This window comes from Passer domesticus, chromosome 15 (genome assembly GCF_036417665.1).
Source record: "Passer domesticus isolate bPasDom1 chromosome 15, bPasDom1.hap1, whole genome shotgun sequence".
Lineage (NCBI taxonomy): Eukaryota > Metazoa > Chordata > Aves > Passeriformes > Passeridae > Passer > Passer domesticus.
In genome coordinates, this window is record NC_087488.1 from 10,187,368 (window position 1) to 10,207,296 (window position 19,929).

The 19,929-nt window shown below is 43.1% G+C and overlaps 3 protein-coding genes across 6 annotated transcripts in view; 2 read left to right on the plus strand and 1 right to left on the minus strand.

Moving 5' to 3' along the window:
• The window catches only part of LMTK2 (lemur tyrosine kinase 2), a 42,052-nt gene extending 41,830 nt beyond the window's left edge, over positions 1–222 (plus strand). The window contains exon 15 of the mRNA XM_064390917.1: positions 1–222. The gene's annotated coding sequence lies outside the window, so the exon portion shown is untranslated.
• On the plus strand, positions 20–14,395 carry BHLHA15 (basic helix-loop-helix family member a15). 4 transcript variants are annotated; one of them, XR_010348277.1, is made up of 3 exons: positions 26–160; positions 2,969–5,422; positions 11,785–14,395. XR_010348277.1 is itself a non-coding variant. In XM_064390930.1 (3 exons), the coding sequence occupies exon 3, from the start codon at positions 3,219–3,221 to the stop codon at positions 3,717–3,719; it is 501 nt and encodes a 166-aa protein (XP_064247000.1). In that variant the 5' UTR covers positions 26–160; positions 2,969–3,082; positions 3,183–3,218; the 3' UTR covers positions 3,720–6,025. The 4 variants fall into 4 exon arrangements, 3 of the variants coding, with proteins under 3 accessions (XP_064246999.1, XP_064247000.1, XP_064247001.1); XM_064390930.1 differs by lacking the exon at positions 11,785–14,395 and having other exon boundaries at positions 2,969–3,082; positions 3,183–6,025; XM_064390929.1 differs by lacking the exon at positions 11,785–14,395 and having other exon boundaries at positions 20–160; positions 3,183–6,025.
• TECPR1 (tectonin beta-propeller repeat containing 1) overlaps positions 6,382–19,929 on the minus strand; it is a 25,143-nt gene continuing 11,595 nt past the window's right edge. The window contains exons 10-25 of the mRNA XM_064390918.1: positions 18,966–19,483; positions 18,073–18,218; positions 16,968–17,123; positions 16,326–16,475; positions 15,525–15,682; positions 14,763–14,890; positions 14,553–14,655; positions 13,831–13,927; positions 13,374–13,453; positions 13,011–13,067; positions 11,389–11,563; positions 10,356–10,491; positions 9,957–10,049; positions 9,216–9,322; positions 8,641–8,760; positions 6,382–7,956 (exon numbers count right to left, since the gene is read on the minus strand). Coding sequence (XP_064246988.1) covers positions 7,759–7,956; positions 8,641–8,760; positions 9,216–9,322; positions 9,957–10,049; positions 10,356–10,491; positions 11,389–11,563; positions 13,011–13,067; positions 13,374–13,453; positions 13,831–13,927; positions 14,553–14,655; positions 14,763–14,890; positions 15,525–15,682; positions 16,326–16,475; positions 16,968–17,123; positions 18,073–18,218; positions 18,966–19,483 — 2,422 coding nt within the window. The 3' untranslated portion in view covers positions 6,382–7,758. The remainder of the gene's footprint in view (positions 7,957–8,640; positions 8,761–9,215; positions 9,323–9,956; positions 10,050–10,355; positions 10,492–11,388; positions 11,564–13,010; positions 13,068–13,373; positions 13,454–13,830; positions 13,928–14,552; positions 14,656–14,762; positions 14,891–15,524; positions 15,683–16,325; positions 16,476–16,967; positions 17,124–18,072; positions 18,219–18,965; positions 19,484–19,929) is intronic.

A 19,929-nucleotide genomic window follows, 5' to 3' on the forward strand; every position in this document is an offset into this window, starting at 1 on the left:
ATGCCAGCAGTGTAGTTCTACTGTAAGATATATTTATTAGTCTCCTGAGGTTGAGAAAGTTCCAAAAGTTGAAAGCCACAGTCCCAGCAGATGAGTCCGCGCTAAATAGCATAGTCACCTTTAAATTCTTCCAGTATCATCACCCTTGTGAAAACTTCAGGTAAAGTGTGTACACAGTCGATAGAGAAGCAATAATTAAAACAGAAACAGTGTCATTCTGAATACTGAATTTTGCTTTCAATCACAGAATTAGAGATCTGTAGGAAGACTATTTTAAATTCAGAAAACAGGTTAATGATGTTTTCTCAGTGTTCACTGAACTTCTTCCTGGAAGAGTTGCTTGGTTTTTCCATCTAAGTGCATGTGCTGAATGGACCAAAAATCGCCAGGTAAATCAGTGAAGTGCTGTGTGCACTGGGGCTCCCTTGATGAGATGGTGGCTGTTCCAGGCTGGCAGGAGGAGGGGGCTGCTGTTCCCTGCTCTCGGGGAGGGTGGGGATGCCCAGGGCAGCCCTGGCAGTGCTGATGGAGGCTCCTGTGCAAGCCCCCACCTCTCCTGGCAGCTGCTGAGTGCTGGCACCTGTTGTGACCTGGGAATGAGAAACTGATATCAAGATGACTTGACTTCATTAGGTAAAGTATAACTACTGCGCTGAAATTTGACCAAGGCAGTGGTCATTAATGAGAACAGATGCAAAAGATCCCATGGCACTAAATTGGTCACCTTATATAGAACTTATTATCAAAGAATTTGAGAACTTGCAATCTTTATGAGCAGCAAGTTCTCGAAGAGATGGCAGTGCTGTGCCTGTGGGCCTGTGTCACACGGGTGCTGTGGCAACTCGCAGAACAGAGCTGAGACCTTGTGCTCCTGCAGCCGGGGACGCTGCACCTGAGGGGCCGGCGGGGACAGAGCTGTGCTTGCCCCGGTGTCGGTGCCACCCCGAGCGCCCCGAGCTCGGGCGGGAGCCGTGCCCGGCCCCTCGGCGCTGTGCCGGTGCTCCCGCCCGCCGGGCCCGCCCCCGCCGCTAAAGCGACGTGTCCGGGGCAGCGCCGGCCGCCTCCGCCTGCCCGGGGCTCTCGGGCCGGGCCAGGCTGGGCCCCTCGCCCGCTCCTGCTGACAGCCTGCCTCGCTCCGAGGACACGCAGCGCTCCCTCCCTGTAGCCCCCGCAGCCCTTCCTGGCTTCCCCTGGGTCTCGGCCGCCTTGCCCCTTGGGCCCCAGGCGCCTTCTCAGCAGCGGGTGGAGTGGTAAGTCACAGAAGAGGGATGCCAGCCCTGGTAGATGGCTGCCCAGGGTGTTAAATGTGTTGGTATTTGTCTGCTCTCTTTGGTTTCTCTTGACCACTCCAGTCTGTTGCTCCTTGCACACTGATAACACCTTCCTGGCTCTCCCAGGAGCTGAGCTGGGGCTCTCTAAGGTTACTTCTACAGATTACAGCAGTGGCAGTCTAAGAACAAACCTGCCAGCTAGGCACCTTGTTATCCCATTATACCTCATTTGCTTTTGCCCAGCCTACAGTTTTAAAGACTACTTTGCTCTCACAGTTTGCTGAAGCTTCCTTTCTCTTGGAGCTTCTTCCAACTTTCTCTCCCGGCTGTCTCCATGAGCCCCCTCTTCACCAAGTCCTGGGGGCTGTTTTGTTGCAAACAGCAGCGCACCCCAGGAGTGCTTCATGTGCTTGGGCAGGGAAGCTCCCACTCTGTGCTCTGCTGTAGCTGTGCCTTTTCTGCCAAGTGAGTTACACAAAGGGTCCAGAACAAACCTGATGCTTGCCTTTGGACCTCTTTTCTCTCTGAAGATGTCTCCATCACACACTCTGAAGTGTGTCTCCAGCATTTTTTTAGGCTCCCACAACACAAGCTGCTTGGTGCTGTCTTTCAGCTGTCATCCCCTGGGTGCTACCTAACCCAGCTACTTTGTGAATTCCTGTCCTGTTTGGTCAAGTTGCCTCTTTGGTAGTAAGGAACCTGGGGATAGCCAGGATGTCCTCACAGGCAGAGAAGTGAGTCACTGTGCAAGCCCAGCAGCTGAACATGGCTTTAAAGAAATGAGAAACGAGACAGGAGGTGTTTACCACAGCACAGCTGGGACCTGCTGGACACAGCCACCACCTGCTCCAGCTAAGGCTGAGGTTGTCCTGGGACAGTCTCACATCTGGGGCTAGGTTTTTTTGTTCTTCTTTTTCCTTCAGTTTTTATTGGCTCACCAGCTCTCAAACTGCTCCTATACAATAGTATCGGCATAAAAATGTATTTTGTTTACACCGAACCTTTGTATGACTACAGGAACTGGAAGACTGTGGAAAGAACATATTTTGAGAATGTCTCTTAGTAACACTGATCATTGGTGATAGAGGCAGGGTTGCTGTGGTGCTGTTGTCTTCAGATGTAGTGTGGGCACAGAATATGGGCTGAGGGAGGCAAAATATCAGTGCTGTCACCTAATGCAGAGGAAGGAACGTTGCTGTGTCTTTTTGAGTAACTTGGAAAATAGCCTGCTCTGCTGCTGTTGATCTGGGGCAGTAACTGCAGTTAAGCCCTGCCATTATTGGATTGTTGTTGGAAGAGGGAAGTGCTTTTTTTTTGTGGGTGTGTGTGGAGGGGACTAGCCCACAACACAGAAATGCTGCAGCTGAAAACACGTGGCTGGCTCAGAGCTTCTCCCTGAGAGTGTGCCATGTTTCCCTCTAGTGGACTCTTCTCACAGTGGAAACCTGTGCCTACAAAAACCAATTTATAGGAGTTCAAGGAGAAATTACTTTGAGTAAGAGCCTGAGGGTCTGTGTAATACCCCCCTAAGCCAGCACACGTACATGGAAGTGGTGCTTGGCTTTATTCTAATGTGGGGGAGTGAGGAGCTGGGAGACAGCAGCAGCATAAGAGATCAAACAGAGGCAATGTGTTACCAAACCTCACTGACTGTTGTATTCTGCATATTTCTTGAGTTGTGGTTCACTTTTCTACAGAAAGACTGGATTGACTTGGAGACCACTTTCTCTTATGTACAATGATAAAGGAAAAACATCTCTGCTTTGAGGCCTGTTTCTAAGAAAGTAGAGGCATCTGTTTTTCACCAGCAGGTGATTCACTGCATCTTCATTTCACTGGTTCCATTCACTTGCCCTCTGTCCCCTCTGCAAGCTTTCCTCCCAGCTGAATATTGGTGTTATGTTTTTACAGCACATTGACAATTAATACCAGTCCATCCAACAAAACATGAAGACTAAAACCAAAGGAAAGAAACCAAGGCAAACTGTTGACAAAGAAGCGTTCTCTGAAGAGCCAGCAATGAGAAAAAAGGAACTGGTGAAATGTTTGAGACGCAGAGAAAGGAGGAATGGGGGAAACAAGGAGAGCAGCAAGATGCCCACGGGCAGAGCCAAGCGTGCCTGGAGCAGTAAGGACAGGCTGCTGAGGAGGCTGGAGAGCAACGAGCGCGAGAGGCAGAGAATGCACAAGCTCAACAACGCCTTCCAGGCCTTGCGGGAGGTGATCCCTCACGTGAGAGCCGAGAACAAGCTGTCCAAAATAGAGACTCTCACCCTGGCCAAAAACTACATCAAATCCTTGACCTCCATTATACTCAATATGTCCAACGGACACTTTCCAGCAGTAGAAGGGATGGGGGGAGCCTGGGGATCCAAATTGTACCAGCATTATCAACAGCAGCACGGGGAGGATGACCATGAAGAAAATCTACAGAAATATTCCACATAAATTCATAACTTCAGCCAAAACACCAGCTGCCAGCTACTACTGTCATTGTTTTTCCTTCTTACATCATAATACATGTCATTACCTAAAGGTTTAAAGAGGTTATTTTTGCTGCCAGTCTGTTCTTTTTTTTTTTCTTAAAAAGGCAAACAGGTAACATTCGTGACTATAGTTTATATGGCACATTAAAAAAATTACCTTAAACCCTCAGAATTTTTCAGAGCATAATGAATGTGTTCGTGCAGTGTGCCAGGATCTGGAAACCTATCCTGTAACATTGGAGTTGACTTGAAACTAGTGATTTACTAACTTCTGAACATTATCCCAGCTGGAGTAGAGTGAGTTGAGCCTTTAAGGTCAGTGTCATCTGAGTTCCTTGGAGTTTGTTGAGAATCTTGGCTGTAGTCTGTTCAGCAGCCTTGCAATGACTCATCTACTGTGCTAAAGAGAAGATTAAAATCGATGCCAGCATTTGATTGACTTGGTGCCTGAAGTGGCACATATGGGAAATTGGTCACCAAATCTGATTTTTCTTGATATTTAACTTTGGTGGATCTGCGCTGGTTATCTTGAACATTGCAAGGCATAAAACCATCTCTGGATGCAAACACCTGCAAAGCTTTCTTAGATTGTAAGCTCTCTAGAGTAAGGACAGCTCTGATCTGTGTTTCCAGAGCATCTGGCCTCATGGAGATTTTCTTTAGTGGGTGTCTGGGTGCCATTGTAATACAAATAATAGATAAGGGACAAATTACTTACTTTTGCCAAGACAATGATAAAAATGCTTTAGTGTTTAGTCTTAAGTTAGACAATGCTCTGTTGCTAATGAAGCCTGTGATGTGATCAGGTTCTTTCTGGGTTAGCATTAGATTCTGATACTGTAAAACAATAAATGAAGCAGAAACTCTTCAAAAAGAAAAATAAGCTCTTTTTTCCCCCTCCCTCTATCCCCTTCTGTGGTAAAAAGTTATGTCACTGAGGAACTCTCATTTCATCTTGTGTTCTCATACCTGGGGCACCTGAAGCTGGCGTGGCCTCAGTTGGAAGTGTGGTGCCCACGGAGCCCCCGTGTCCCAGCTCCCCCTCCCCACGTGCCCCCTGAACAGGAGGCTGCTGCTCTGAGCCCTGTGGCACAGGAAACATCCATCACTAGGATTGATAATGGTTTGTGTCCTGGTCCTTTTCCAGGAGAGAAGGGCTGTCCAGGGAGGAATGGGGGCTGAGGAAGGATTTATCAGATCCATCACAAAAGGACTGTGCAGCTGGGAATGTGTTTGTAGTTTGCTGCAGCACAGATGAGGGGATGACAATGTAATTCAGAGTGAAAGATGAGGATTCCCACACAGGCTGGTAAGGGAGGTGAATTCTCTTTCTCCACCACAGCAAGCCATAGCTATGATGTAGAACAACACAACAGTTTATACATGTGCTTGCCTTCCTGGAGAAAACATTGGGATCCTGACTCACCTGGAATCTTCTTAGTTTTGAATTTTTTTCACATTAAAATAAATGTGATTTAGCCCTTCTCAGGTGTTAGTGAAAGAATTGCAGAGTCTCTTAGAGATTTAACTTATCATGACAGTGCTAGATCACAGCAGCCCTGTGTGGGTAAATTAACCCTCACTGTGTTTGTGCACTGATCACAATGGGTCAGTCAGTAACACCAAGGCCTTTTCTTCCAGTTATTCCACTTGGCACCTCCTCAGGTAAGAGCTGTTGATGTTATTTGGTTATTTCTCACTTTCCAGGTCAGTGCAAACTGTGGCTCTGTGTGTCACACAGTAAGCTATGACCAAGCACTTGTAGATTATGGTAATTTTTTGTAGGATTCTTTAAAGGTCATTATCTGAGAGTTTCCAGCTAGTAAACATCCCTGGAATGCTTTTGTGGGATAGTTATGTTTGAACTGCTGTTTGGCTGCATTGGTGGAAAGAGGGAATCAGCAAGTTTAAAATCCAGTATTTTAACAGTGCTGTTGATGAAGAATTGCACTTTATGAACCAAGTATGCTGGTATTGCTCTTAAACATACAGAGTTAATGCTTGGGCAGTGTATTTTTGACTTTCTGCAACCAGAAGCATTTCAAATATTAAGCCCAGAATGGCATATCATATCTAGCTATAAATACAGCAGCCAAGGAGGCAGGTGAAAGTCACCCCTTCTCTGAACACTCCATCCCCAAGGGACAGTCAGGCTCTGGACACAGGCATTTTTATGGAATAACAGCTGCTAGTTCCATAGTGGAACTTTGCCACAAGGTGCTATGTTCTTGGACATGCCAAAAGGGATTTTGTAAGAAGCATTTTTTTCTGATAAATTACTTTTATTTTTCAAAATTGCTTCAGTTTAAAGTCACTTTTCCATAATTTAACTAGCCACAACAATGACATTATATTTTTAAATTAAATAATTTTCTAAATAATATTTTAGAAGGCAAATACTTAGTACTCAAACATAAACAACTTATAACTTTTTTTTCACTTAAACCCAGCTTTTTACAGTAAAGTAAGTGAAACTTGGCAATGTAGGGGAAAATGCAAAGGTACATTATAAAGCTTATTGTATGCAATCAGGTTGATTGTTGGAGATGTAAACACTGACTATTAAAAGGAAAAAACCTTGATACAATGCAGAGAAAAATACAATCCTAATAATTCTCTAAAAATACAAGTAATAAAGTTATTTATTTGGACAAGCTACTGTGCAAGTTATGCAAAACCTATTACGGTAATTAATGCAACACATTATTTATGCTTCTCCCACAATGTATGTATAAACCAGAAACCTCTAATCACATACTGGAAAGATCAACAGGTTCTTTTTTAACAGTAAAGCATCTTCAATCTTCATTCACATTTGGACTTGGAAACAGTGCTTTCCTTGGCATTAAATACCAAATATATTCCTTAAATACGTGCAAACATAAGTTTTACTTCTACAAATACAGTACTGAGACCACACCAAACTGTTCATCATATAAAAATAGCTTCATGTACAGTCACACAGAGAGGAGAAATGAATGTAAACTGTCCAATTATTATAAATAAGTCAGGAAAAAAAGCTTTTTTTTGAGAATAGAAAGCGATTTCATGTTGGAAAAAGGGATGAATAAATCACTCAAAATGAAGAGCAGAGCTTCATTCTGAACTGCCATCAGTGTACATTGGCAAACTCCACTGTAAAGTTGTTTTGCATTCCTACCACTGTAAAGTCAGTTTAAGACCTTCCCTTGACTTGTACAGTATGACAGCATAATCTGCAATGATCTGGAACACAGCCTCCTTAGGTAGGCATCTGTGTACCTCAGTTGTCCCAGTTTCAGTTCAGCTGAAGACAGACCATGATTTCCCAGTGCTTGCAGTGACAATTCAGAGCTGAGCCTGACTGACCAGGACTGGGCTCACCAGTGGCTCCCTGAAACCAGGGGTTCTGCTGCCTGATTAACACACTGTGAGCAAAGACAGCAAAAATTGGCCCTTCCTGGTAACTGCAGGCTAAGCAGAGTTGTGCAGAATTTGATTTTGCTGATGGGAGCAAGAACAGGCTGACCCAAGTCCATCCTTAGACATGGAGCCCTCCATGAGCAGAGCTCTGTGCATGTGTAAGGGCCTCCACAAACAGGACCAGCTGTGTTTGCCAGTTCATCCAGACTGAAACAACTTCATCTGTGTTCAAAGATGAATCTCAAGGACAAGATGTGTGAATATGAGAGAAAAGTAGGGAGCATAAAAAATAGAAGTAAATGCAGTGATCATCGGTGCAGATATTCACATTTGCATGGTGTGTAGCAGCTGTGGTAAAGGGTCAGAAACACGTGGTTAAAAACCTTGCCTGCTTTGACAGAACTATGAACTCTATCAAGTCACATTTTACACAAGATGCATTAGAAGGATTCAGTACTTAAAATACCCCATTGCAAAGTGCAGTTCAGTCAAACATATTAGTAGCACAAAAATGTCATGTTTTTGTCTCCAAGCAGTAGACATTATTTCTTTTTCAAATATTGCCTACTGCTTGTTAGCAACATGTAGATGGCAACAGTTTAACAGTTAACAGAATTTCTGTCCAACTCTTGACTTTCACTGACCATCAGAGGGGTCTTAGAGTGTTCTGTTTTCCCTTTACTCTCCTCATCTTCTCCCTCCTTCGACGCTGCCGGGTTTTCCTCGGCGGTGTCAGGCACAGCAGCCCGAGATGCTTCTGTTGCATTTCCTCTGACTGTAATGTGCTCCCACCCACCCTGTGGAAAAGGGATACAGAAACTCAAAGGGAGGAACATCACCCTGTCAGTGCTGCACCTGATGTGATGCTCTATATGCACTGCTGGTTTGTTCTGTTTGTTCACAAGGAAAGTAATCCTGCTCTGAATGAATCAGAAAAAAGGCTCCTTGTAAAGGAGGAAACAAAACACAGCAGACCTCCCTGACAGGGACTTTTATAGGTGGTAAACTTGAGGATTGTTTTTTATCATGGGGAATTGAGATTAGTGGGGTCAAGCATTCATAACAGAGCCATTGCAGATGTTCCACCAACTTAAAAGGTGGCAAAACATTGAAATAGCCTTTCTCAAAACATTGAGAATACTACAGGGTACGACAATGAGGAATAATCATGTACAGACCAGGAAGGAATCAATTTTTTTTAAATGGCTCTTACTCCACTAGTTTTTTCATTGTAACTTTTAAATTACGTACTTAAAATGAATACTTATCAAATGCAAATAAAGAACTTCCCAGCTGTGATTGCACACCCCATTAATAACCTCAAAAAGGAACCCAAACCTGAAGGAAAATGTCCATTTCCTGCAGGTATATCCAAGCTTTCCAATGCTGGCCAGCTGGGCAGGATGGCGTTTCCTTTTGTCCGTGAGACCACAGACAATGAGATGTACAACTTCAGGCAGCTCTGTGCCCCCAGCACTTACCCCAATACCATAATCCCAGGAGAGGCCTTTGGGTTCCAGGGGCTGGACACCAGTCCGGTGGCAGACGGTCCCACAGCTCAGGCTGTGGCTGCCCTGCACTTTGTCAGCTATCACCCACACCTCAAGGAAGCAGAGAGAGGCAGTAAAATGTGCTGCTCTTCCCAGATGTGAAATCTCTGTCTGACCCCTTTCAAAAATCAGGCTTGTTCTTCAATAGGCTGAAAATGCTCTAATTTAGGCAGAGAGACACCCAAACAAACTATAGAGCAGTGTTATAATTATTGCCAGATAGGACTTGGCAGGAAGGAGATTAAATATATAAAAAGCCTTGTTAAAGTATATGACCTTGTTAAAAAAAATGGAAAAATTAATGAGGCTTTTTGCAGCAGAGGGCTTGGTTATATCACTATTCCATTGGTATGATTTTTTTCTCTTGCTATCAGATTCCAGCATTTAGACCAATATTTTGTGCAATGAAGTTAAACAAAACTAAAGCTGAAGTACATTTAATTATTAACATATGTTTTGCATAATTTTTAATAAACTAATGAGATACAAAAAAGCTTAATACACACCTGGTCCAGGGGCCCTACAGACATTTTACGGATATTGTTGGAAACATGATCCCAGGCAGATCCCTGAGGGTAGCTGGGTGTGATTCCCTGCCGGTACCAGAGATTGCCTGTGAAACAAAGAGTGCTGGTTACAGCCCAGCATGGCTCTTTGTCTGAAGTGCTGTAAACAACATAAATCAGGAATTCATTCTTTCCTTGTTCTGGGGAAATGCAGTTTTGGCTAAGGTGTTACAGAGATGGACAAAATAAGCTCCCACTTTGGAATCTGTATTTCTATAGATTTGCTTATAAAAAGTAGCAAATACTCTGTTTTGTAAAAGTTCTTGGGGAAAAATGTTCATATAAGGAAGTAGGCACTAGGAAACAAAAGCAAATGAGATAAAGGTCTCTGAATCTGTTGTTAAAGGCTTGTTTCTTGTACAAAAGGTGCTTCATGATTTATCTGTTTTGGAGCAGGATTCCAGACAAAACCCAGCCATGCAATTCTCTGACATTCATCTGTCTTCCCCCACAGAGCACAGGTGCTGGATTGTTGTTGCCAGGGCACTATCAGGTACAACAACCAAGCCTTCAGAAGCAGTACCTGAGTGCACTGCTACTCCAGATCCTTCAGTATGAAATATTACTGCCTTTGGAGACCAGAACTCATCTGTCCAGTTCTAACTTAACCTCTTCTTCTTAAATCAGTCTGGAACAGACTGCTGTACTTTTTGTAGCACTAATAGGTTTTTAAATCCTTACCATTTTTATCCAAGACAAACACAGATGTTCGTCCTACTGAGACTTGCTTCAACTTCTGTTTCTGAGGTGAAGGGATATGGTACCAACAGTCACCTAAAGATCACAAACCTTGAGTTAAGCATTGCAAAAATAGAATAAGGCATGGAAATGTCTGCAGTTAAAATACATTGATATGCAGGAAAGCTGTGAATGACATCACACTTCGTATATTTTTAACAGATGGTTTTTTACAAATGAAAACTTGAAATTACACAAGTGAATAGCAAATTAACTGCTATAATTATTGTATTATTTGTATGCATTGTTTTGCACAGCCATGGGAAAGGCCTCTATGAAAAAGATTGGACTTTTTCAGACAGGGCAGTGGAGTAGAGCAAAAGATAAAGTACAAGTTCTTACCTGCAGGTTTGTTTGGAGACACTGAACCCCGGTAGAAGGCAGAACCATCTCTAGCAATAGCCCACACTTGGTAAAATGCTCCAATGGAGATGGAAATGAAGGGCTGATCTGTTCCCACATGCAGCCAGGATGTTCCCTAACAAATCATGGGAGATGAATTGTGAAGCAGTGCTTAAAACCTCCATGACAAAATATTGTTGATTATTACCAAATGAGAAAAAACCAACATAGTGAAAAATGTTCTGGAGAATAAATCTTACATAACTTTATGACTGAACGAAAATGAGGTTGCTGATCCTCAAAGATATTTGGATATACAACTCTTTGAAAATAACTAAGTTAGACAATGAAGGGCCTTTACTATTAAAATCACTGCATTTTAGTCATCTACATGTCTGTGAACAGTTGCAATAGAGCCTTTTTTTTTTTTTCTTTAATTCCTCACAAAAATCAGCTGATACAGGACTTCAGATTCCAGACATAGTATTCTAGTTCTCACTGCTGCACTGCCTTACAGATCAGGAAGGGAAAAAAATTCTTAAATATTCTTTAATTTCTTGTAGTCTTTCTCCAAATTCTACTAAAGCATTTTCTTAGATGTTTTTCCTGGTTTTTATCCTACTGCTATTGAGGCACTACAGTGGGACCATGCTTCACAGAGTCCATTCCTCAGCAGTTCCTTTAAGTAGGATACACCTGTTATCAACCATTTCAAAAAACAAACAAAAAAAGAAGATCTAAGCTGCCAGGGCAGAAAGTGGAAGTAAAATGCTTCATGAGAAGATGGCCAGGAGCTGAGAGAGGCTCCTGCAGGTGATGTGGCACAAGCTCAGGTAGATTATGCAAGAGAAGCACTATTATAAGGAACGTGGGCAGCAAACTGTGCTACAGCTGATAGACAGGGACTTGCAAATCTGGGACACAAAGGGATGAAAATAACAAGGTGCTTTGAGAGAGGGCCCTGTGTGATTGGATGTATTGCATATTACATTAAATACATCAATAAGCAGTAAAAACAAACAGGGAGCCTTACAGCTGGATTTTGCTGTGTCACTCCAAGCCTGCAGAGCACGTCTCCTTTGTCACTGATTGCCCACAGTGCTACTGCTTCTTCATCATCTGCATCTGAACTGGGAATTATGGAGATGTCCCACAGGGTAACAGGAGGCACTTCCAGCCATGGCCCGTTGGTGACTATCTTACATTTTCTGAAGCAGAAAAAACCCAAACCTGTCAGAAGTATGTACTTTCTATAACTGGTTTCCCAATCTATTGTTGACTTCCAGTCCTAAAGTCTATTAATTAGGTAGTGCTTTTCATTAGATATTAGTATTTTTAATTTGAAAGAGGTTTTTAACAATCAGGTTTTGAAGTTTGAACTCATATCGATTTCTCAAAGCTTCTGTTGTTTGTTTGGGTTTTTTTTAAGTTACTTCACAAAACCAAGACCACCCAAGAAGTTTGCAGCTGGTGCTACACTGCTCCACAGCTCTCTCAGACTCACTGGGCAGCAGCAGAATAATAAAGTGCAGAAAGAACTCCACACCCAGCTCATTCCTTCCTGTCTTGGTTAAAAGAATAACCTTACAATTATTTTTTGGTTGGTTTGTTAAAAAGGTTATGTAGCAGAGGTTAGGTAGGCAGAGGTAAAGCAGCTCTAAATGACAGACTTGGTAAGTCATGCTGGGACTTTGTGTACTTTTTCTGTGGAAATTGTACCAAAGTAGTGCTGTCAATTAGGGAAATTATGTTAGACTCTATCATCACCACAATAATTTCATGTATGAATAATGTCCTAAAAAACATCAGGACATTCCTCTGTTTTCTTGTTCTGAAAAACCAGATCCAACCCTGAGTCTATTTGTTTTCAGTTTTCAATTGGTAGTTAAAACAAGAAGAAGTATTTAGACTAGAAGGTATTTCTCAAGTTGCTTATTTTATTTCAAGTCACCATTTTGATTTACTGGGTTTGTTTTGCTGCGCATTGTGAAATAACACTTTTGATGCTTCAGAACCTCACTTCATGGCTTTTTGTACAAGGGGCAAAATACTTTTTAGCATCAATACTAAACCCAGCAGTGTGTAAGTTCACAGCAATTAATTAGCACAGCTATTAGATGCTCTAGTATAGAAAGCACAGAAAAGTTGGAAAAACAGGGAATGCACAGACTTCCCCAGCTCATAGAATGTAGTGGCAGTTTGCTGTTTTCTGGGTTCCACCTGGACATTTCCTCTGACTGAAATGGGGTTGGACTACCTGTGGCCCAGCACTCAGTATGTGGAATTCATAGGTTGAAACTATTAATATAAAAGGCCTATTACCAGCAGTTACAAGTGACCTAATATGTACTGATATTCCCAGCGTCTGCTATTACTTATTCATTTACCATAAGGAAAATCAGATATAGAGAAGAACTGTCTGACTTATCTACAGATCCCACAAAATCCAAGGGGGTAAATACTCATAGAGACTTACATTAGAGACACAATGCCAAAGGTCATCAGTTTCTCTGCTGGATTATTTATTTCAGGTTTCTTTACTTTTTCTTTTGTTGATTGGGTTTTGTTGACAAGACTCTTTACCTCATAACTAAAGTAGACTTAGTGAGCAATTAGGACTCAACTTCAAAATTTATTTATATTGAGGTTCCTCACCTTGCCCAGCGCCTCCGTCGGACAAAGTCTTTCATTGTCTTGTGCCCGTGGTAGGACCTACCAAAACAGATTTAAACAATGTTCATGAGGATGTCAGAGCATCTTCAGTGTCAGTGCCAGCCTGAGAGCACTGCCTCCATCTACCCACCAGGCACAACTGCTGATTTTAAAATTCTTCAAGTGACAGTTTGCCAAGTTCACCTTGCTGTCCTCCCTCCCTCCCTGCAAGTATCAGCATGCCCGCAAAAAGAGGGGAAATGAGGCAGTGTTGTGTCTCTGCCAAAGGGCAGTTACTGTGCAAACCAGAAACGAGAAGGAGTGAGGACTGGAGTCTGGGATTTGGCAGAAGAGGAGTTTCCTTACGCTGGGAAGTCAGCTGCATACTGCCAGCCCTCCCGGTCCGTGCCGCCCGCCGGGCTGAAGTCGATGTACCAGTCTGAGACCTGTGGGCAAGGAGGACACTGGGAGTAACAATCAACACCTAATGTATCATGAACACCTCTTCTTCTATTTACCTACACCTTTTGGAGAGCAATGACTTGCTAGAAACCTTCTAACACTTGAAATACATACAGAGGTTCCCAAATCTTTTTAATTCAGCGGAGGAGAAAAGGATCTAAGTCACATTAAAGAAAACATCCCCCTCAGTGCTTAACATTCTTTTGCCTGTGGAAGATTATTGCTAGCTATTAATAGGGAAAACAAGGTTAAATGTTACAACAAATCCCAGAAGAAAATCTGGGCCCCTTGAACTCAAGTCTTGTATCCTACTTGCTAAGCCTGGACTTCTTTGTAAAAAAATTTGTAAGCCGAAACTTACCCAAGACCACTGTGGAGAAGGAGGCTTGGTGTTGGTCTTTGTACATTCCTGCAGGCCAGAGGCATCACTCCACATGTATCTGTCTGTGGGCAGCCCTCTGCGGTGGTGGAACAGTGCACAAGGAATGCAAGGTCATTTACAACAGGGAGTTTAAAAGGCGAGGGAAGAAAAGCCTTTCTGTAGCACTTCCTGCTCTCACACACAAAACACTGCTGTCGTTAATCTCTATTCAGAAATACCATGTGAGTGATGAGCACAGTGGGAAAGAATCTGTACAATTGCTTCCAGTTATAGCAAACTTGAGGACCATGTTAATGTTTCTCTGTAGAGTGATATTCCTCACTACCATTTAAAACTGGAATGTGAATCCCATATAACTGGATATGTATTTTTCTATACTTTTGCTCAAATATACTATTCAAGAACATGTATAGGAAGATACAGATCCTAATAACTTTTTTGTCTGGTCTTAAAAGTGAAAGATACTGCAAGTAGGCACACTTTGTGCAATCACAAAGCACAAATCTGTAACGTTTTGACATTTTTGATAATTACAAATTAGAAAATTGAGGAACACTGCTCTTCCACCACAGGCAACTATGAATGTTGGAGGATACTGAAGATAGAGTAAGTAATGACTCTTCCAAGCTAGAACAAAGCCCTTGTTTCGTTTGACAGCAGTAGTGTTAAAGTGAATAAATGCAATAAATTGAGTAAATAACCTGCTGCTGTATCCAGTGACAGGATTCCACCGTTGGTTCTCATAGATGTAAACACATTTCACATCTGACTGTGTATAAATATTATCAGCACTACTGGCCAGTCCTGTGAGGAATAAACAATGTGGATTAGAGAAAAGGTAAAGCTCGAAGACATTACATTTTCAATTCCATCAGCCACTGATGGTTCCATTTGTCACTGCCAAGCTGTACCTTGGATGAAGCCACCTCCATCTCCACCAGTGTGCACCCAGGCTGTGTGGTCGTGGCCGATGCCCCACACCACGCCCCGGCTGTTGCTCTCGATCAGCCGCAGGTGCCCTCCCACCTGGCGCCAGAACCTGCCAGCAAAGGACACTGCTCAGCACACCCTGCAGGATGTGTGCCCTCCCCACCAGCAACCCCATCATCTTCAGCACAGGCAACCTTCTCTGCTCACTTGTCCAGCCACTGTGCAATCTCTAAGTGCAAGCAGCTGCCAGTTGAAAGCATTTCCCCCTGAACAGCTCCCAAAAAGCAGATGGTATTGTTCTGCTTGAGGAGTTTGCAGTACCATATTGCCACAGTTGTCATAAAAAGTGTTGACAAACTGCTCCTGGACTGCAGTGTCTGTGGAGGACTGAGAATTTCAGATTTCTTGACTCTGATAAAACTGAAAGCTCAAATTATATTCCAATTACAGCAATTAGATTTACTTTCAGTTTAGGCTATCTGTTATGACATTAAAAACATGGTATCTCAGTGAGAAAGGCCTTTGAAATCACAAGGACATCTCCAGCATCTAAGAATTTAAATCTGATTTGGTGAATTTCTTCATGTGCAATCATGAGTAGGAAGGCAGCCATTAACCCTGTCAGTGAGAGAGATCTGCAGTGTACTACACTGTCCAAGAGCCCATCAAAGCCACTGAACTGACAGGACATTCTTTGCTGGATGGCATCCCAAGCAGAAAGAACAGCTTCAGAAGCCTCTTACATTTGGTCACATGGCATCAACTGGGGTCCGGCCTCCAGCTCAGGACTTGGCTCACTAACAAAGATGTCTCCTTTACAAGTAACTGACCAAATGGCATGGTGAGAAGGAGGGCCTTGAATCCGTCTGCTTTCACAGCAAGACATGTTCAGCAAAGACAGCTACAAAACAAGAAGCAAAAAAGCTTCCACTTACAGTGAGAACAAAAATTCCCATAGAGATGCTCAGTACTGTAAAACAAAATTTTACCTCTGCATGTTCTTGCAAATCAGCAATCTTGCAAAGCGAATTTGCAGCTTTTTTTCAAAAGGCACTGGAATTCAGTGGTTCAGAAATTATTATACAACCACTGGAACTGCTGTGGTTTGCAGGAGCTGATCAGGATGAAGCATCTCTCACATTTGCCCCTGCTCCAGTGTATCTATGCCTGTCTGCCTGTACAAAAGACTCTCTGCAGCAATGAAAAGAGAGAATGGTTCTTCTACCAATGCAGAAGAACACAATAACTTAATTCAACTCCTAACTCATTCCTACCCTAATCTATACCCAGAGATAGGAAGAGAATGTAAAGCAATACTGGTGTTGCTGTGGATAACTGCAGCACCAGAAAGCAAGCAGACTTCAGAGGAGATAACAAGCCTCAGGTGGCTCTAAATAAGTTTGATGAGAGGCTTTAAATACCTAAACTTAAAAAAACAGATTAGTAGCCCCAAGAGTTTAAATATAATGCTGACGTTTCAGAGACTGGATCCCATGGTTTATTGCAGATATTGCCAGCTTGAAATGAGAGATGCCCAGAATTACCCAGTCATGCATTTCTTGCTCTGTTGCGGCTGCCAGGCGGATTGGCCATCGCTGCTTCGTCCTCTCAGGTGTGTACAGTGCAAAGGAATGCTTGGCTTCATTCAGCACTTCCACTATAATGGTCACTTCATTCAGGAACACATGGATGTACTAAGACAAGAGAAAAAAATACCTGTGACTATGGCAAACCTTCCACAGAGCCAGCATTTTTGCACTTCTGGCCTACAAACAAGGCATTCCTGCCAAGGACAGCAAAGAATCAATTCTTGGCACAGAGGGAATGGGACTCCACTTCCAGCCTCACCCTACCTCTGACTCCTATTGCCTGCAGCATTAACCCTACTTGGGAAGACCCTGTCCAGCCAAGCTGGGCTCTTCACAATCAAGAACACTTTGAATTTCCAGAAGAATTCCTAATTAGTGCAGAACTGATGGTTTAAGCAATGTGAGTGGTTTGTGATTGAGCATTTCTGACACAGCACTGACAAGCCCAGAAAAGCCTGCGGTTTGCTGGTACCTGGGGTTACCTTTGAGTTGGTTGCCAAACCTCAGAACAGTAGGTGCCATGATTTGCCTCCTTTAAAGAAACTGTTTCCCTGTCAAAGGCTTGCCTTTGCCAAAGGGGTCTGCAGCTGAACACACCTTTTTCTCCTCGTGGTACATGTAGTAGATGAACAGGATGCTGTCACGCATCCCATCGCTCCCAGTGAACTGCTCCAGTGCAACTCGAACGTCCATCCACTTATGAGGCTTCCAGTTCCTCCACCACTGCAAGGCTCCAGTTTTAACCCAAACTGACTGCAAGGCGAACACAAAAGGAATAAAGAAACTGCACGACTCTTTTTCTTTCTCCCAAATGCTGGTTTTGTGCCCACAAGTTGTGTCTGCTGCAGGTTATTCTGTATCACACCTCATCACACGTTCATACACCTGTATCACACATTGCCATACAGAGTGTATCAGAGAATGGAAACTCATAAAAGTAGTAAAAAGATACTGAGGTAGCAGGTGTACAACAGTAGTAACATTTTTACCATGCAAGAATGCAGTAGTACTCAGGTACTGTGTGCAACTGACTCAAGTTTGCTCTTGTTATAACACAACCTCTCTCTGGAATTTAAAGGCTTTTGACATAACTTTTTTAAACTTGATTAAACCCCTGGACTCCAAGTGTTTTTAATCAAATAACTCTAGATGTCATTTGGCAATTATGAATGAAGGGACCAGCAATATGAATGAATCTGAAAAGAGGCAAGGAGTCATAGCAAAGGGAACATCAAACAAAGCTGTTGCTATTTATGTGCTGCCATTGACGTTTGCATCATTTATTTACGCAAGTTAAATTAGTCCTAATGGCCACAGAGAGGGAAGCTCACCTCCTTGAGTCACTGTTTCAATTAAGATGCCTCATCTTGTGGTGGAATAATTCATACAATGTTCTGCTGTTGCAACCATTTCTCTGAGGATTTGAGGTCTCACAGTACCCAAATAATGCTGACCAATCCTTTGTTTCTTCCTAAATAAAACTATCTGATAATGCTTTTAGATGAATACTGCTCCTCCATCTTTGACAAGCTGTTAATTTCCCACAGGGAGCTCAGACATTAATAATCCAGGAAAGTTGTCACAGACAGAAATAGGGGCAAGAATATAAAGCTGACAGTAAGCTCAAATCAGTATGTCAGAAAAGGATTATTGATTCCCAGATGTGTTTAGAAGATAAGAGATAAATGTCCTCACTGCTTACCTGCTCAATAGCCTGCTCATAGTGCCTGAAATTCTCCAGTTCCCGCTTTGTCCTTTCACTGAGCTGCTGAAAAATCTGCTTTCTCCACGCTGCTGTCTGTGCAGGAGTGATGGACAGGGACAGAGACTGCACAGATGATGACAAACCTGGGACAGAACCAAACCCAATAAACTCCAGTGAGCTTTGAGTACAGTTCTGTGAAAGGTAAAACACAGCGCTCCTCTGAACACCAGACTGGACCAACCCAGTCTAACACCATTTTTATAATGATTATAATTTGGAATCAATGTATTACAGCCAAACTTTGTAAATGATTCATGGAAATAGGATCACTAGATAGATTATAGAAGCTTTTAAAGCCATAACCTTGTAAAAATGAGTTTTGTCACTAAACTGCAAGATAATTAGATAATATACTGCATCACAAGTTAGACTGTTAAATACTGGGATGCCACAGTTCATGGTTTATTTTACCCATTTCAGTAGGAATGGCAGAGTGAGGCAGTTATTGCCAGCATCTGCACCTCCCAAGAGAGCCCTTTTCACTCCTTCCTGTTACTCTCAGTGGTATTATGTGTTTTGCCCGAAGCTGCAGTTTCGGTACAATTAAAAATGAGATGTAGATCCAGCACAGATTACTTTACAAAATTGCTACAGGAACTCAAGAAAAAATATAAATTTTACATTTATTTATCTCAAGCCCAAAGTGCTCTACAGCTAAATACTGCAGCACTATGCTCAGACATGAACCTATTAACAAACTGCAGTAAGAGAAAGTGGGTTAGCACAAGTTTTGCACCATGGCTTTGCTCAGAAAAAAACAGCATTTTTTATTTAAAGAGCATACTGAGCTGTGACTGGAGCTGGGGTGTGCTGTGGTGACGGGTCAGTACCTGATGGAGCAGTGAACCACTTCAGTGGGCTGTGCAGGTCTACCAGGCAGCCTCCCCCAGACACCCAGGCCCACAGCGGGTGCTCGTCGGCCCCGTACTGGTCTTCAGCTCCCACCGAGAAGGCGCCCAGGGAGGAGAGGCTGGATGTGTCTGCAAAGCTGCTGACAGACAGCACTGGATGCTTCTGAGCCTCCTTCAAGTCAATGTTTATCCACTGCAGTTCTGCAGAAGCATTTGGGTTTCCAGGAGATTTATTCGTTTCAAGGTTATCTTTGTCATTGCTAGCTGAAGCAGCAGTGGCTTCTCCTTGCTCAGAGTGCAGAGGATCCAGAGGCAGCCGTGCAGATGTTTCAGCCTGGCTGGCTGGGCCATTCCCTGCAGCTGCAGCTCCCAGCAGGGCAGTGCTGGCAGGGCTCGTGGGCACGCCAGGGAGCTCTGTATCAGAGGAAGGATCTGCATCACCCTGAATGACCGCGCTTGTTTGGTTCTGAATATCATCAGTAAAGAAACAGCCAGCACTGAAGGACAAATAGATAATTAATTATCATCCAAAGCATTGTAAATCAGCACAGGCCTTAGATTGCAGACACACAGAAACTGACTTAGTGTTTCACTGCAGGAGAGAAACAGCAGACTTCTCTTTTAAATGTCAAATTCTATCATCAGAGGAACAAATCCAACACAAACCTGGCAAACTGGTCTAGTAAATCTGAAACAGGAAGGAATTTTATTGATCTTTTCAAACAATTGGTGGTGTTGGCTGCCTACAGCTCTCAGGAAAACACATCCCATTTTCTGAATATGAAATAAAGAAGAGGATTTTTTTAAAGCCCATTATTAACTTTATGATTTGTCTTTGCCAAAAGGAACTTCTCAGCACACACTCTGGCTCCAACAAGTCGGATCCACTGGCATGTGTGGTACAACCCAGAGGCCAGCAGGCAGGGGGACTAACTGATTTAAC